Raw genomic sequence first — 19,246 nt, 5'->3', positions numbered from 1 at the left:
CTGAACAACCCCTTTTAGTATGGTACTGTTTTAGCTCATATATGCATTTTTAACTTTGAAGAGGGCCCATTACCTTTAAACTGCAAGCAGCCATCATTCTGGACCTAACCTATCACTCATCAGAAACTAGTGAGATTCTAGGTTTTTGGGTTATGAAAGTAAATTTGCACATTGTCAGTTTTTGACTTAGGCACTATACGAGTGTATTACTGTAGTGCAGCGGCGGCATGAAGCGCACGGCGTCATAGCAACCAATGACGCCGTGCGCTCCTGCTCTGAGCAGGAATCCAGCCCGGCATACCACGGACTGCTCTCGTCCGCGGAACACGGCTGTGTGCATTCGGCCTTAGAACATACTTGAATTCTCCATGAAATTCTGGAGCATTCTTTTCTGAAAGTTCTGCATAGTGCCATTCCTCTCATATTACTCTTGGAAATGCATGAATACATTGACAACTGGGAATTGCCAATTCGCTTGTCAATAGGTTGTGTCCCCGCACTCTGACTGTCAGTTTAGTGCCAGCAGTCGTAGGTTGTATAGAAAAGAGCAATACTATCAAGGGGAATGATAACACAGAGTTTTCAAAGTATTTGTTTGTTTCCAGGAGGAATAAAAGCGCAATGTCAAGTTCTATGGAAAGATTCTCTAGTACTGTCATTTAAGAAGAGGGAGATACATATATTGAGGCAAGCATTAAAGAGTTCTGTTCAGTGTGTCCTCCTTTGTTAACCAAATGAGAGAAATTGAGACATTTTGGTTTCTGTTCCCACTTTTACTAAATAAAGACTGGAGACCTCTAGCACTAGTCTGAACACAGTCTAAACTAGCGGTCTCCAACCTGTTGCAGTCAGGCCATCCTGAGGTTTTTGCTGCAGTTTTGTAAACTCATGGCAGTTTTGCCATAATTACTGAAAACGACAATCACAAATGCACTGCACCTGTGATGAGGCCTCAACATATAAACTCGGCCAAAGTCTGCCTGTACCGGTCAGGTTTTTGAAGCAGTTTTTAAACCTAAAACAAGATGAGAAGAATATTTCCTATGTACTTTCCTTCTATTATGATCCACCTGTGGTTTTGGCGTAATGAACTGCATCCAAAACCCGAAGAAAACCTGAACGTGTACTGGGATCCTAAGTCTAGTTTCAAATGGTCCTGTGCATGTGGTCCAGAAAAAAAAGGATTCTTTTGATGGCCACATTTCCCAGAATGACTATGGCTGGGCTGGCCTCAACTCAAAACATGTTAGTTCAACTTTGACCACTGGTAATACTGATAAGGGCTCATGATGCTGAGAGTACAGGATAGTAGACACACAGTGAATTTGTTTCAGATAAGCTGTGGTCGGTCTAGGCAATGCTGCCGTCACATGGACACACGACCAAGTCCTGGAAAACCCTATTCTGCCAAATCTCACAGTCTGAGTTTTTCTTTCAATAGTGCCTCTTACCAATCTTTCTTGCTCTAATTACCAGCCCTGATGTCTTCAATCTAAAGGAACTATAGCAAGGTCCTCCTCATGCAGTCTACCCCAATGCCTCCATGGTATTCAGGGCAGTCCTAAGGGTAGGTTCACACGGAGGACTTGCAACAAAATTCGTCACATATCCCACAGCTGAAACTGCTGCGCTCGGGTTTTTGCCGTGGGTTTTGATGATGGCCTGCTCTTGGTTTAGTTCAGATCTGGCTGAGGCCAAAAATGGACATGTACATTCTTGGTGCGGTCTTCAAAACCATGCGGCAAAAGCCCTTGGCTGCATGAACTACGGCACGGCCTCCCACTAAAATGGGAGCTGGTTTCAGCACATATTCCGTCTGGCTTTTGGCAGCAAATCTGCGCTGAAAATCCTACATCTGAACATAGCCTTAGGTGGCCAATGTTATTCATGTATAATACAGAGCAAAAGGGGTGGGTGACACTTTTCATGTTGGGAAGAAAGGATGTACATAATCTTGCAAAAATCATGTACTTTTTCTTGCACACCCTAGGAAAGATGAATTCAGTCATGCCTCCAAGTTACCTCCCATGCCTTGTATAATGAAGGAACATGGTGACCCTTAGGCCATTTCTGCTAATGGCAGTATCTATCGGCAGGGCAATGTCTGTGTAGGTTGCACTACGAATTGGGAAAGTTATTTTGCTGAGACTGTCTAGCTCTAGTAAATCTGATCCATGCAAAACATGACAAACTAGTTACTTTACACTTCAGAATAACCCAATCATATAATATCAGGCGCAGTACATACGCAGCAGTGTTTCACATTGATATGCTATAATTCTGTAGAGGGCTTTCCTCCTTAATTTGGGCTTATTCTGTGTAATTATTGTTTATTACTTTGGTCACTGTAATTATCCTAGAAAAGTCTAAAAATAAGTGAAAACAAACAGTATGCTGGTGTTCTTCCGTATGTAACCATATTTCCTCTGGGTTATATGACTGATGGATCGTAAGAAATTATACGCCGAAAACGTATAATCTTCATCTCCCTTTTGGTCCTATATAAATCCCTGAAAGTTAAAGTGTAATTCACCAAGGAATGTTTCATATTTCTTAGAGGAACATAATGCTGAATGGAGGTGATATGTAGCACCCACCAGTTATCTCATCGGCAAAAAGCTTGTCTTCTTGCATTGTCAGCATCCTACTAAAAGCAGTGCTAGTCTCTGGTAGTGATCCCCATGTTTGGAGTTATTTCTGATATCGCAGTAACTTTACAATGAGTACAGTATTGCAGCAGGATTTATACATACCATGAAGTAGATATGGGGGGTACGATCTCTCCTTGGGGAGAGAGCGCCTTAGTCGGCTTGAGGAGACTTACAGGCCATACATGCTCTTCTGGAATTCTTGGAATAAAGGGATGCAAATGAGCTTTTAACAAGCTCTGCTTTTGATACCACCAGATGTAAGGCAGCTATCCTGTAAGCCAGTGTTGTACCCTTTAAATAGGTTTTGAGACATATTAATATTGGCTATTAAGTAAGCCAGCACCTCATCTGCAGCCAGGGGTTTCAGGGTAATTTCCCCTCATCAATGCAGAGAAGAGAGTACTGGCTTAACTGGGTGAGAGGCCTAATTCAGGATTTGGGGGGTACTATCTCTCCTTGGGGAGAGCGCCTTAATCAGCGTAAGGGGACTAATAGACCATACATGATGTAGATATAGAAGTAGAGCAGATGATTGTGAAATATTCTGTGTTCAATTTAGAACGTAATCCCCATATCCAACACCACTGTGCATGGAATTGTGAGGCAAGAGTTGACTTCTACCTACTATAATACTATCTATTCTTATTGTAAAATATGAGAGATAATAAGTGAATGAGTGTCTTGATCTTCATGGGCTTTTACCCAAATGTGGATGGCTAGTTATTTAACACTTTACTGCCATTCATTATTTATTGCATAAATGAATGTGCCAGTTGACACTGATTATTTAGTACTCTATTTTGGTAGGGATTAGGGATGAGCGAAAACTTAGTTAAACTTTGTTCTAATACTGTACGGAGCAGGAGCTCTGTACAGTATTAGAATGTATTGGCTCCGATGAGCCAAAGTTATTGCTTCGTGAAGTCTCATGAGACTTTGCGCAATAGCTTCATAAATTAATTTGCACTGTAAAAAAACATTTCCCGAACTCTGGTTCGGTTCCAAGGCATAAGTCCCCTCACGCTTGGATCTTGGTAACAGTGATAAAACATGTAGCCACAAATTTATCAAAAGGTACCCACCATTATGAAAATTTAACTCAATCTATGGGCAGCATGTTAAAGATCTGGAGGAGCTGAGCAGATTGATATATAGTGTTATGGGAAAAGATTCAGCAAAACCAGTGTTAGACGGGTGCGTTTTGGGGGCCCACTTGTGCAGGGGATGGGGGACTAATGGCCCACCGGGGGACTCGCCTGTTCCCCTGTGAGCCAGTCCGAGCCTGAGCATAACATATAATCGATTGTAATCCACGCTCATATAGAGATAGCCGTGCATGAGCTGGACCCGTCAATTTACCATTCAGCGCCTGCGCAGGATAGAAGCTACTCAGGAGTAGCCAGAAGAAATGGTTGCTGCCATCTTATAGCCCATCACAGAAAATGACAGGTATGTATAGTTTAGTGACACCAGGGCAGTCCAGGGCCTTTATTAGGACGGCTGGGGAACAATATTTTACGACTGCTGCATACGTGGCTGTTTATGGCATTTTGGCCAGTTGCATTGCAAATTGGCCAACCTTTTTAACTGTATAGTGTACTGCTTCATCGTATATAACGTCCAAACACTGGTCACTGAGATATATCACCCAGAGATAAGAGAGGACAATATACTCATTACAAAGCACATATCATGCTGGGAAACATCATCATTTTCCTTCAGATCACACATTTGCTTTCGAAATGACATATGCTTGATGCAGGTGTAAGCATGACAATAAACACTTTGGCCCCAGTTGCTTAGATCTGGTCATTTGGCAAATAGGCAGAAAAGAGTATAATTCAGAGACCTCTGAACATGGTCTTCAATCTTGGATTCCACATTGTGGACTCATCAATTAGGTAAACATGACTTTGGGTTCTGAAGGAAACTGACTAAAGCAACTTTGTGTTACCTTCCCGATGAGAGGTCAATGACGAATTACAGTGTAACAAGTGGAACTTCAAGATGGTTCCACAACGGATGGTTCAGATTCCTTAATGTGTGGTGAATGATGTATACAGTATGTTAATGTAACACACAGATACTGGGAGTAACACACAGATAACATCTGTCACATAAGAGACAACGTATAAACATCTACACAGTTATATTCCTCTTGAGGATGGTGTAAAAGTGCTTGATCTCTGGAGTTTTATGTTATTTGCATGCATGAGAAACACATCTGTGGTCATTTACACCCAAAAATGACAAACAAGTGTTTAAAAAAAATTCTAATACCGGTATTAAAAACACGTGAGAACCAGAACGTCATGTGGAATGTAAGACAAGTGACAGTGACGCACTGTCTACAAGAAGGACCCAGGCCATGACACAACGGTAAGTACCACTCTTCCTTTCAGTTCTTTTAGCATTCTTACGAGGAGGTTGTAGGGTATCCCAGATGTGCATCTCCCATTTACAGCCAAGAGCATATCACCGCACCTGCCAAAACAGACAATACAGGATACAGTTTATGGCGGATGGCATAAGTGTCATTGAAAGTACAATTATTAAGGAATAACATTTACAAATTAACAATCTGGCCATACCCTTTAGATATGTTAGGGAACCCACCCATTGCAGCAAAGATTGGCTGTTGATCTCATGTATATGGGGCAGTTCCTAATTGTTGTCTGACAATAGATGTGCCAGAAAAAGAGTTATCTGGTCGGTAGGATTTCAACATACCAGATGCTCACCTACCATGTGAGACCGGATAGTTCTGGTGGTGGCTTATTGCCCTCTCCCCATTGAAATAAACATGAACATTTGGCTGAGTGCATTTTATGGTGGAGTGGGGTCAAATGTCCCTTGGCTGGCAGAGATTGTCAAGTGATTGGATGGCTTCACTCAGCTTGACATGAATAAAGTTTTATCTATGTTTTCAGACCAACAAAACCATTTTTGGCCAAGATTTTTTCAAGGAGATTATCTATGACTTATCATAATAACTTCCTGTCTGTAGAATGACAATGGAATTTTCCCCCAAGGGCATGGGGACTAATAAAGTACATTGTAAATGACTTGTAAAGATTGGCAGCATATATAGGGCACATTTTACTCTTACTACAATTTTATCTGCCCTTGGAATTGTGGTGGCTTGCTGACACAAATAATCATATTCTTCATGCCAGGATATTTAGTATTCCCAATGTCTATACGTACAGTATATGTAACAGTAGTCAAAACACAACTATCAACTATATAAATAAAATAAGTGTAGGGAGCAAATACTAGATAAAACAATAGATTTTTTGTCAGCTTAGATCATGGTCTACCTGGCATTTCCAAAAATCCAGGACTGAAATTCACATTTATGCTATGGATGGTGCCAAATTGCTTAATGTGATGACATATCTATTGATATGGATGAGCATTCCCATGGCATCTGGTGGTGCTGGCCAAAATCTTTTTTTTTTTTCTGTCAAATTCATTCAGGGAAATCAACAGTATCTGTATGAGATCAGAGGCATAGGGAGGTATGGTAGGGCTTCTTAGAAATATATATATATATATATATATATATATATATATATATACTGCTCAAAAAAATAAAGGGAACACAAAAATAACATCCTAGATCTGAATTAATTAAATATTCTTCTGAAATACTTTGTTCTTTACATAGTTGAATGTGCTGACAACAAAATCACACAAAAATAAAAAAATGGAAATCAAATTTTTCAACCCATGGAGGTCTGGATTTGGAGTCACACTCAAAATTAAAGTGGAAAAACACACTACAGGCTGATTCAACTTTGATGTAATGTCCTTAAAACAAGTCAAAATGAGGCTCAGTAGTGTGTGTGGCCTCCACGTGCCTGTATGACCTCCCTACAACGCCTGTGCATGCTCCTGATGAGGTGGCGGACGGTCTCCTGAGGGATCTCCTCCCAGACCTGGACTAAAGCATCTGCCAACAACTGGACAGTCTGTGGTGCAACGTGACGTTGGTGGATAGAGCGAGACATGATGTCCCAGATGTGCTCAATTGGATTCAGGTCTGGTGAACGGGCGGGCCAGTCCATAGCATCAATGCCTTCGTCTTGCAGGAACTGCTGACACACTCCAGCCACATGAGGTCTAGCATTGTCTTGCATTAGGAGGAACCCAGGGCCAACCGCACCAGCATATGGTCTCACAAGGGGTCTGAGGATCTCATCCCGGTACCTAATGGCAGTCAGGCTACCTCTGGAGAGCACATGGAGGGCTGTGCGGCCCTCCAAAGAAATGCCACCCCACACCATTACTGACCTAATGCCAAACCGGTCATGCTGGAGGATGTTGCAGGCAGCAGAACGTTCTCCACGACGTCTCAAGACTCTGTCACGTCTGTCACATGTGCTCAGTGTGAACCTGCTTTCGTCTGTGAAGAGCACAGGACGCCAGTGGCGAATTTGCCAATTTTGGTGTTCTCTGGCAAATGCCAAACGTCCTGCACGGTGTTGGGCTGTAAGCACAACCCCCACCTGTGGACGTCGGGCCCTCATGTCACCTTCATGGAGTCTGTTTCTGACCGTTTGAGCAGACACATGCACATTTGTGGCCTGCTGGAGGTCATTTTGAAGGGCTCTGGCAGTGCTCCTCCTGTTCCTCCTTGCACAAAGGCGGAGGTAGCGGTCCTGCTGTTGGGTTGTTGCCCTCCTACGGCCTCCTCCACGTCTCCTGATGTACTGGCCTGTCTCCTGGTAGCGCCTCCATGCTCTGGACACTACGCTGACAGACACAGCAAACCTTCTTGCCACAGCTCGCATTGATGTGCCATCCTGGATAAGCTGCACTACCTGAGCCACTTGTGTGGGTTGTAGACTCCGTCTCATGCTACCACTAGAGTGAAAGCACCGCCAGCATTCAAAAGTGACCAAAACATCAGCCAGGAAGCATAGGAACTAGAAGTGGTCTGTGGTCACCACCTTCAGAACCACTCCTTTATTGGGGGTATCTTGCTAATTGCCTATAATTTCCACCTGTTGTCTATCCCATTTGCACAACAGCATGTGGAATTGATTGTCACTCGGTGTTGCTTCCTAAGTTGACAGTTTGATTTCACAGAAATGTTTAAGTGTTCCCTTTATTTTTTTGAGCAGTGTATATATATATATATATATATATATATATATATATATATATATATATATGTATATATATGTATTCTATTTACTTTTCCCCATAAACTGAAGGTTTACATATCTTTAATATGACCAAGTGCACAAAGCCTAACTTGAGTTCATGTACTAAGCGCTGATTCGTTTTTTATCACTTTAGAAATCTGAAAGAGTAAAACCTTTAGAAACATCGGAATCTGTTGGCAGGAGAAGTCCACTTGGCCCCATACAGTCTGCCCTAAATGGGCCAAGTGGTCTTATTTATCAATTATGGCAGCCATTCATCATCTGTCAATGATTACTACATAATTTCTTTATTGTTCATTATTATAATTATTATTGGCATCTAGTTCCAGAACGATCTTCTGAAATGCATCATTTCTCTAGGAACATGATGCTATATTGTTCTCTGTAATTATAATTTTATAATTATTATCAAATGCTTTAAATGAACTAATATTAAGCTGAGGTTATTTTTTATATAATTGATTGCTGTAACCAGAAAATTAAGGATGTAAAATGAGAACATGGATTTCCGCAATGTAAATGAGTCATGGTGTACTTTATAAGTGTTCTACCTCCTACACAGTATCTTGGGAAAGGATTTACAGTGGACAATCATGGGTCACAATACAATCATATCATTTCAATGTTCCTGACATTGTGACTATTGCATTTTTTTCAACACATTGGATTTTCTGCAATGGTTGCAAGTAGAGATGAGCGAATTTTATATTTCGACATTCGTTCACACTTCATTTGTTGGTTAAAGGTGAATTGCGTTATAGATTCCGTTACCACGGAATCCCTGCATAAGGGAAACGGGACGGATCCATTTTGCAGCCCATAGACTTCTATTATGACGGAATGAATAACGGAATGCCTCTAAAGGCATTCCGTTATGCATTCCGTCATAGAATTGCGCTATGGACTCCGTTACCACGGACCATAACGCAATTCACCTTTAACCAACAAACTAAGTGTGAACGAATTTCATAACATGAAATTCGCTCATCTCTAGTTGCAAGGTAATATGACTTTGTGTTCCACAAGGAAACATTGTCGGGGGGGGGGGGGACTAACTCTCCTTAGGGAGAGAGCACCTTAATCAGTGTGAGGAGACTTATAGGCCATACATGCTCCTCTGGAATTCTGGAAGGGAGCTGAACATTGACTTATAGGATAGCTGCCTTACATCTGGTGGCATTAGAGGCAGAGCTTGTTAAGAGCTCGTTTGCATCCCTTCCCCCACAAGGAAACATTTACATTGTGGAGTAATCCTAGTTTTACCTGGACTCACAGGCAACCTATGTCCTTGTATAGCTCTAGTCCCTGATTCTAAGGGCAAGGGAGGACTCAAGATATTTAGACTTCTGATTGGGACTATATGGCTCATTAAGCATATGCTAACACTTGAAGGCACCCCTACTCAGTAACAGATTTCCTTTAAGAAGTGATCTACAATGTTGCTCAAGATGTTTTCCTGCTTTACAAATTAGAAAAGCACCCCCATAATTTCCCAATAACCCCCCACCCTCCACCCATAAAGTCAACTACTTCTATTATATATAAAAGAACTATTGACCTGGGAAACAAGAACTATCCAAGAAGATGTAGACACCTTGAATTCTCCTCTACATGTAGAACATCCCTAATTGTCATCTCATCTACATCCTCCCCTTTTTCTCCTGTAGACTAACACTTGGCTTCTCCCATTCTTCCTTTATCTTTTGGATTGCTGGACTATTTCAACCACATTTCGTCTGCTGACCCTTTGCTTTCTCTGCCTCTTACTTTGCTATTTGAGGTTTTATGAAGATAACATATTGAAAATCTTTCTTTATGCCACTGAAACTAATATAGTGCTTATAACCATGACTACAACTTTTGACGCCCTGGAAGTGGATGGAGTCACTCCACATAATATCTTCAGTTTATTTGCTTTAGTCTGTTAAAACATCAATTAACTGGAAAGGAATAAAACGACTGAATCTGATACCGCTCTCAATGTCTTCTATGAAAAGGTGAATTACCTTATTCTCCCGTCGTTGTAAGCAGGGGTGCCTTCTAGTATGGATTTAATATAGAATGGCTTGTTCCGGTTGCAATCCTCTGAACCTCCTACAAAGCTGAAGCCCAGGCTCCCTGCTGTATTCCTCCTCAGCACAATTTCTCTGCAGCTGTATAAATACCTAAACATAGAGAAATGGAAGTGTTTATTCATCTCTTATGCCAAGAAACTTTTTTTCAATTGTCTTATTGTTTGCTTCGGATCACACAGGTCTTAATATTGAGTGCATTCACTTGTTTAATGACTTTGTCTTCCTCTTTTACACATCAGTTCGATTGATCCCTCAGTCACCTCCAATAAAACATAACCACAAACATGAACACTGGATTATGTATTAATAGCAATATCTGATTTACATTACTTCTGTATGGGAGGTAAAACCTGCCAAAATTTAAATTAAATTGAAAAAAATTATAATTAAAATAACGTTTGAACATTTTAATTTCATCTAGTGTCTGCAAAATGCATGCCAAAATAAATAAATAAATTATATTTCTCCATTTGATTTTTCTTTTCCAACTTTGTCCATTAATTCTCCTCTTCCTATAGTGGTTTTTTCATGTCAAAATCATAAAGCAAATGAAAACACCATGTAGAAGCTGAAAATGGTAGATTGAGATTTCAATTTCATCTCTTGCAGGCATTTTCCCTGCCAAAAGTCAAATGGAAAAGAAAGGCCATTTGAATTTTCATTTTAACGTTGTACTAACATTCAAATTCATTTAAATGAGCAGTAGTGGGCGTGGTGCAGCATGCAAAATGTTGTTATTTAATTCCTGAATGGACAGTGACTCTGTCTACTAGAGGGCGCTGTGTTTCTCCACATTTCCAACAGCTAACACAGGATCAAGCTTATTATTCCAATAGATGGCGCTGTGACAGTAATATCTTAGTACTGTGCTGAATGCATAGGATAAGATTATGAATCTAATAGATGGTGCCCTCTTTTTGAGGAGTGAATTATACTAGGATTACGATTATATCATCAACTCTGCTGCCATGTTAACCCCCTAGATGCCGTGGTGCCTAATCACCCGCAGCATCTATGGGGTTAATCCGCTCTGCCATACTTGAGTGAGGACGTTGCTCCAGAAAAGTGCCAATAAGCTTAAAATGTTGCAAATTATGGTACACATGCGCCATAATCGGTGACTTTTTTACATCAGTATAGTGGCATAAAACGATTAGTAAATGTCCTCCATTGTGTCTGTGTGACCAAAAATCAGGGTGCATGATCAGACCCCCATGATCAGTATTGATGTCCTACCTTCGGCCAGGAAAGCAGCTTTAGCATAGCTATGTCCTATTCTTTTCTATGTTGCAGACAAGGACATCGATTGTTACAATGGATCCACAAAAAACTAAAAAAAACTGATACAATACGGTTGTCACACAGACGTTATTCGTATTTTTTGTGGATCCATGTTTTGCGGACCATAAAATACATACATTTGTGTGCATGAGCCCTTAGGGTAAGGGCTCATGCACAAGACTGTATGTATTATGTGATCCGCAAAAAATACAGATGACATCCATGTGAATTCCTGCAAGAGATGAAGTTGAAATCTCAATCTACCATTTTCAGCTTCTACATGGTGTTTTCATTTGATTTATGATTTTGACATGGAAAAAAAAAACACTATAGGAAGAGGAGAATTAATTAACAAAGTGGAAATTTAAAATGAAAAAGGCTATTTATTTTTCCATTTTTATTTTTGACACTTATTACCCACACTGGAATTGGAGAAGAAAAATCAAATGGAGAAATTGAATTTTCTTTTTAATTTTGGCATGCATTTTGCAGACACTAGGTGAAATTAAAATGTTAAAACGTTATTTTAATTATAATTTTAGTTTTTTCAATTTCATAAAAAATTTGGCAGGTTTTACCTCCCATAACTTCTGGGCTTAGATTATCATGCTAATTTTACTTGCATTTTTTTTAGACAACATTGGGGAGAAGTATTACTTGTAATTTCATGAAGAAAACTAGTAACAGGTCTTTCTAATTTATTTTCAGATCTGGTTTACTATTTAATAATAATAATCTTTATTTATATAGCGCCACCATATTCCGCAGTCCTTTACAATCAGGATGTTCAAGTACAAACAGAGTCATAAAGAACATAGCAACAAACAGGTCAACAATTAAGGATTGAGGGCCCTGCTCGCAAGAGCTTACAACCTATGAGGAGATAGGGGTGACACAGGATGTAACTTATACAATGGTCCAGCCATCTTAACACAATAGGGTAGTAGATATAAGGCGGCATGAGCCAGTCACCAGCTGATATCTGTAGTGCTTCTGAGTGCATGGTATGTGGTGGATGCTGATAGATCAGGTTAAGAGGAAGAATCCTTCTGAAAGGAAGGGGGGGGGGCAGTGAGTGGAGGAGAGTTAGATCAGGAGATGAGATAGGCTAATCTAAAAGGATGTGTCTTTAGGGAGCGCCTAAAACTGTAAATGTTCTGAATTAACCTAATTGTTCAGGGTAGGGGATTCCAGAGAACTGGTGCAGCTCAGGAGAAGTCTTGGAGACGGGAGAGAGAGGTTCAGATTACTGTGGATGTTAGTCGTAATTCATTAGCTGAACAGAGAGCATTGGTAGGATAGTAGACAGAAATAAGGGAGGAGATGAGGGGTAAAGCACCGTTGAGAGCTTTGTGGGTGAGAATGAGCAGTTTAAATTGAATCCTGTACTGTATGGGCAACCAATCCAATGACTGGCACAGGGAAGAGGCATCGGAGTAGCGGTTAGGCAGATACCAAGAGAGAACGGTGTCCTTAAGGCCATTATATTGGAGCATGGTGAGGAGTAGATAGTGGTTTACAGTGTCGAATGTTGCTGAGAGAGCGAGGATAATTAGTAAAAAGTAGTCTCCATTGCAGTTAGCTTAAAGTGCAAATTTGAAAGCAGCACCAATGTCTCCTCAAGGCCACCATCAGGAATGCACCAGTTCATCAGCCACCGCAGATCCACAACAGTAGCTCCAGTCAAACAGCATAAAAGATAATCAAGAGCAGCATGTCCTCTGTGTTTTCTTTATTCAAAATGGATCCATAAAATGTACAAAGTGCAAAAATAGTGGGATGTTTTGACTAATATATAGTCTTTCTCAAGCATAAATATAGAGTGAACATATCATACATATACATATATAGTGCAAGGAGATGTTACCTAACCTCCTCCTGGCCAATCACCATTACATACATAATTAATGATACCAAGCAATTGGAGAGCACCATTAATTATTTAGCTTTCAGGAGGTCGTTGGCAACTTTGGTAAGGGCTACTATTTGTCTAATATTTGTAAACCTTTGTAGATTATTTTATTTAAAAAATAAATAAAATAACCCACAAAAGAAGCATTTCTTGTGCCGTTTTTGTGTGCCAGTTAAAGAGTGCAGTGCAGTCTGCAGGGAGCATGTTATAGATTTGGAGGAGCTGAGGAGATTGATATACAGATTTATGGGAAAAGATTCAGTAAATTGTGAATTTTATACACAGTTACTGTTACAGTTACTGACAACACCTCCCCCATGTACAACTATCAGTGACTGACAACTACATCTGTATACAAACTTATACAGAGAATGCTATCAATCACTGATAACACCTCCCCTGTATACAACTTTAAGTGACTGACAGCTATCTATGTATATACACTTACACAGAGAATGCTATTAAGCACTGATAATGCCTCCCATGTGTACAACTATCAATAACGGACAGCTATCTCTGTATACACACTTACACAGAGAAAGCTATCACTGATAACACCTCCCCCATGTCAAACTATCAGTGACTGACAGCTATCTATGTATACACACTTAAGTGCCCTTTACACAGGCCAAGAATCTTAAAGATAATCACTAACGATCGTTCATAGGACGCTCATTAGTGAAACTAGTCAAAAGCTTAGAACAACAATGAAAGAAGAAAATAAAGATCTGCTATACTAAAACATTTATCACAGCTATGAGTACAATATCATTACAAACATGAAAGTCTTGATATAAAAAGGTAATTTTAAATCTAAGGAGAGGAAAGTCTGGGAGTAAAAGCTCATGACAATCTTTGACACACTCAGATGAGAAATTATTGTGTTAAATGGATTTACAGTTGCAAGAAAAAGTATGTGAACCCTTTTAAATTATATGGATTTCTGCACAAATTGGTCATAAAATGTGATCTGATCTTCATGCAAGTCACAACAATAGACAATCACAGTCTGCTTAAACTAATAACACACAAAGAATTAAATGTTACCATGTTTTTATTGAACACACCATGTAAACATTCACAGTGCAGGTGGAAAAAGTATGTGAACCCTTGGATTTAATAACTGGTTGAACCTCCTTTGGCAGCAATAACTTCAACCAAAGGTTTCCTGTAGTTGCAGATCAGACGTGCACAACGGTCAGGAGTAATTCTTGACCATTCCTCTTTACAGAACTGTTTCAGTTCAGCAATATTCTTCGGATGTCTGGTGTGAATCGCTTTCTTGAGGTCATGCCACAGCATCTCAATCGGGTTGAGGCCAGGACTCTGACTGGGCCACTCCAGAAGGTGTATTTTCTTCTGTTTAAGCCATTCTGTTGATTTACTTCTATGCTTTGGATCGTTGTCCTGTTGCAGCACCCATCTTCTGTTGAGCTTCAGCTGGTGGACAGATGGCCTTAAGTTCTCTTGCAAAATGTCTTGATAAACTTGGGAATTCATTTTTCCTTCGATGATAGCAATCCGTGCAGGCCCTGATGCAGCAAAGCAGCCCCAAACCATGATGCCCCCACCACCATACTTCGCAGTTGGGATGAGGTTTTGATGTTGGTGTTCTGTGCCTCTTTTTCTCCACACACAGTGTTGTGTGTTTCTTCCAAACAACTCAACATTGGTTTCATCTGTCCACAGAATATTTTGCCAGTACTGCTGTGGAACATCCAGGTGCTCTTGCGCAAACTGTATACGTGCAGCAATGGTTTTTTTGGACAGCAGTGGCTTCCTCTGTGGTATCCTCCCATGAAATCCATTCTTGTTTAGTGTTTTACTTATCGTAGATTCGCTAACAGGGATGTTAGCATATGCCAGAGACTTTTGTAAGTCTTTAGCTGACACTCTATGATTCTTCTTCACCTCATTGAGCAGTCTGCGCTGTGCTCTTGCAGTCATCTTTATAGGACAGCCACTCCTAGGGAGAGTAGCAGCAGTGCTGAACTTTCTCCATTTATAGACAATTTGTCTTACCATGGACTGATGAACAGCAAGGCTTTTGGAGATACTTTTATAACCCTTTCCAGCTTTATGCAAGTCAACAATTCCCAATCGTAGGTCTTCTGAGAGCTCTTTTGTGCAAGGCATCATTCACATCAGGCAATGCTTCTTGTGAAAAGCAAACCCAGAACTGGTGTGTGTTCTTTATAGGGCAGGGCAGCTGTAACAAATCATCTCATAGATTGGACTCCAGTTGGCTGACACCTCACTCCAATTAGCTCTTGGAGATGTCATTAGTCTAGGGGTTCACATACTTTTTCCACCTGCACTGTGAATGTTTACATGGTGTGTTCAATAAAAACATGGTAACATTTATTTCTTTGTGTGTTATTAGTTTAAGCAGACTGTGATTGTCTATTGTTGTGACTTAGATGAAGATCAGATCACATTTTATGACCAATTTGTGCAGAAATCCATATCATTCCAAATGGTTCACATACTTTTTCTTGCAACTGTATGTCCTTCTACGTCTCTTAAGGAATTCGACCCTCAGACCTCCTGGATTCATCAGATTCGTGTACTGGATATATATCAAGGGACAATAAAGGTTTCACACTCCTTATCTGTAACTGCTACAACAGTTTACTGTTACAAATGTTTGTTTCCTTCTCCACTCATATTGATCTGTTTTATATCAGTTGTCTCATCTACCTCACTATTCCCATGTATTTTTGTGTATAAATATGTGACTTTTCAGGTCATCATCTTTCAGTTAGCCATTAAAAGGTATCAACCACTAAGGAATTTCTTTTTTGTATCTTCTATTTACTGGCTAACATGGTACCAAGATATTTCAGACTTTAGAAAACCATTTAATTCATAATAAATGATTATTATTAAACAATTAGTAATAGTTCTTATTGCTATATATTGTACATATCTTTCAGGTCAACGCTGAACAGCAGAGCGCACACATTTACTTGCAGATCTAGGTGGCAGAAATGTTCATTCACTTTGTGATTATTAAAAACATGTCAAGTAAATGTTGTAAGGCCTGGTTCAGTACATGCTTACTGGGACACAAAGTTTGACCTTAACAACTTAGAAGCTTTTAGTAGATTTCATGAAATATTTTTTACCCCATAGAAAAAAAACTACAATCGACAGCCTTATGGATTTTAGAGTTGTCCTTTATGCTTTTGATGGCAGCTGTGGATTTTATCAGCTGTACAATATGTATTTTACATATGCTCCGTGTTACGGCATAACAGGGGGCTTCACCTTAAGCCTCTTACCCCCTGTGCTCTTACTGAATAAGTGGTACTAAGCTCAGAAACATAACACTCTCAGATGTATGGTGTCATACCTCCTGCGTCTTGGAACAATCACAGAAATTTATAGGGACTATCGCAAATATGAAAGAGCAGGGGCACCAAAAGAAGAGTTAGATTTAGATACATTTTATTTCTTCCTAGTGCTTTTTTTTTTTCTAAAGGCGTCATGGAAGTTCGATCAGATAAAAAATAACATTTCTGCAATAATTAAAACTATAAAAAGTTTACTTTAAAGAGGTTATCCCATGAAAAGTATTAATATGCAATAGCTAGAGTATTTCAAATTAAGTATTATTGCAATATACATGCTTTTTATGCACAATATATTTTTCTCTCTAGTAGCGCCCCCTGCTGTTTATATTTCTGGTCCACCTATTCCTGCACTCAGTGGTGGACAAACATGCTTATTGTCGTCCCTTTTCTCTTCTTCTTCTCAGTTCAAGCGTAGTAATTTCATGGAGAAACAGGTGAAGTGGTCCAGAAACCTTTCATTTGTTCATTTCTACTTCTAAATTCATAGAAATCACTCTCTAGACCCAGGGATCAGCAACCTCTAGCACACCAGCTTTGGTGAAACTACGACTGCATGCAGAATTGCTTAGCCGTTCTTAGAGCTCCCATAGAATTGAATGGAGCATACTAGGAGTTGTAGTTTCACAACAGCTGGAGTGACAGAGGTAGCGTAGCTGACCCCTGCCCTGAACAGTGGAGAAGGAAATTCGTAGGGGATTATGAAATTGCTATTTATTACTTGAGATGCTGTTTGTGAGGGACTCATTTCTGTGTAGGGGAAGAAGGGGTTAACAAGAGTTGACTGCAGTGCATCTTGGGAGATGCAGGTGGTTGTCACATGAGATGACGTGCTGCCCAGCTTTTTTTTTTTTTTGCATTGATACAGTTAAAGGGATTTTCCAAAATATTTTATCATTGGTTCAGGTTCCAGCTTTCTCCTCCCACTGCAATTCTGCCTCCTCAGATTGACTGCTGTGTATATATGTAAGCAGGGGCGGACTGGGAACTTAAAGTGGCCCTGGAAAAACTACTAAAAGTGGCCCTGTTTTGTAGTCTGGTCCAAATTGATGGAAGACAGGGCCAGCAATACCAAAATATGGCACATTATACCATCCCAACTGAGCCAAATACCACAGTCCATCACAAAATATTGGCAGCAGCACAAAATACATCCCAAAAAACTTCCACCGGCCAGCCGTGAGGAGGGCCCAGGCAGTCCCCTGGGCATCGGCCCACCGGGAAATTTCCCTGTAAGGTTCATGGCCAATCCGCCCCTGTATGTAAGTCTCTCATGGACTCACTAGGAAATGTGCACTGAGAGCTGGCTTCTTTTGCAGCAAGAATGATTATACAGTTTACTAAACTACCATTGAGATCAAGATGATTATCGGGTAATTTCAACACATACACTAAGGTTATTGAACCTGAAAGGGATTGTCTCACTTCAGCAAATGGCATTTATCATGTAGAGAAAGTTAAAGGGGTTATCTGGGGCTGGAAATGCCCCCCCATACACCCGGGCCTCTCACACGGAATCTTCTTACCTGGCTCCCTGCGCCGCTCCTGGTCTCTGCACTGACGCATCTGCTTCTCCCCGTGCGCGGATGAAAACATCCGGTGTTGGGGGGAGCAGCCAATGGCAGGCGGGGACACTATGGAAGCTCGTCTCCATCACCGCCTGCCATTGAATGCTCCCCCCCCCCCCCGACACTGGATATTTTCATCGGCGCAGGAGGAGAAGCTGCTGCTGCCGCGCAGGGACAGGGATAGGGGAGCCAGGTAAATACAATCAGTGTGAGGGGCCCGGGTGTATGGGGGCCATTTCCAGCCTTGGATAACCCCTTTAATACAAAGCATTTACAAATGTATTGTGATTGTCCATATTGTCTCCTTTGCTGGCTTCAATCATTTTTCCATCACATTATACACTGCTCATCCCCTGCAATCCAGCAGCAGCGGTTGTGCTTGCACACTATGGTAAAAGACCCATCTGGGAGTACGTATAGCCCGGAGCTTTTTCTTCTAGTGTGCTGGATTGCAGGGTGGTCGTAATCCCTGGATACGAGCAGTGTATAATGGGATGGAAAAATGAATCTAGCCAGCAAAGGAGGCAATATGGACAATCACAATACATCCGTAAGTGCCTTGTATTTACTTTGTCTACATGATAAATGTTGTTTGCTGAACTCAGACAACCCCTTTAAGCTGACTATACATATACAATTTTAATTGGCCTGAATGTGGCCAAACAAAATCTAAACTGGTCAAATGCTTATTGAGAAAAAAAAATTAAATTTGCTTGCTCAAAATGGCAAAAGATTTAGCCACCTATTCCATACATACGTGTGGAGTTTCATCCAACAGTGGTAAAAATTCTCATCCTGACAGATCATATTTTTTAGACAGAAGTCTGCTGTCGGCCATCAATAATGATTGTTTGCACAACATTTTCAAATGACGCTCAGTTAAAATGGTTGAAATCATCAAACTTTTAGGTTATGCGTATAGACAGCTTTAGGAAGGGGAGCCTGGAGGATCACTTTAAGAGCCTGGTCAGCTCCTTAGCCTGCCGTAAGGGCTCAGTCGGACTCTGTGTATATGGACATACAATATCCTCCCCGTGAAGCAACGAAAGAAAACTCTGCCTCCATATGATATCAAATGGACATGCAGGTAGAGCAGAGGCCCCATGCACCATACTGGACAATATAGACTTGAACTATGGAATTGTGCATGAGCCTACAAAGTCATCTACTGTATGGGAAAAAATAGTCAATATCTTAAAATGTAATGTTAAATTGCTTGACACTGTAGCACA

At 40.6% G+C, this 19,246-nt stretch overlaps 1 protein-coding gene across 3 annotated transcripts in view; it reads right to left on the bottom strand.

The window, feature by feature from the left end:
* Positions 1-323: 323 nt before the first annotated feature.
* Positions 324-19,246, bottom strand: part of LNX1 (ligand of numb-protein X 1) — a 208,790-nt gene continuing 189,867 nt past the window's right edge. For all 3 annotated transcript variants that reach the window (XM_040418860.1, XM_040418862.1, XM_040418861.1), the window contains 2 exons: positions 9,832-9,990; positions 324-5,135 (listed from right to left, as the gene is read on the bottom strand). In XM_040418860.1, coding sequence (XP_040274794.1) covers positions 5,000-5,135; positions 9,832-9,990 — 295 coding nt within the window. In that variant the 3' untranslated portion in view covers positions 324-4,999. The remainder of the gene's footprint in view (positions 5,136-9,831; positions 9,991-19,246) is intronic.

This window comes from Bufo bufo, chromosome 2 (genome assembly GCF_905171765.1).
Source record: "Bufo bufo chromosome 2, aBufBuf1.1, whole genome shotgun sequence".
NCBI classification, from domain to species: domain Eukaryota; kingdom Metazoa; phylum Chordata; class Amphibia; order Anura; family Bufonidae; genus Bufo; species Bufo bufo.
This window is presented reverse-complemented; position numbering and strand designations above follow the sequence as displayed.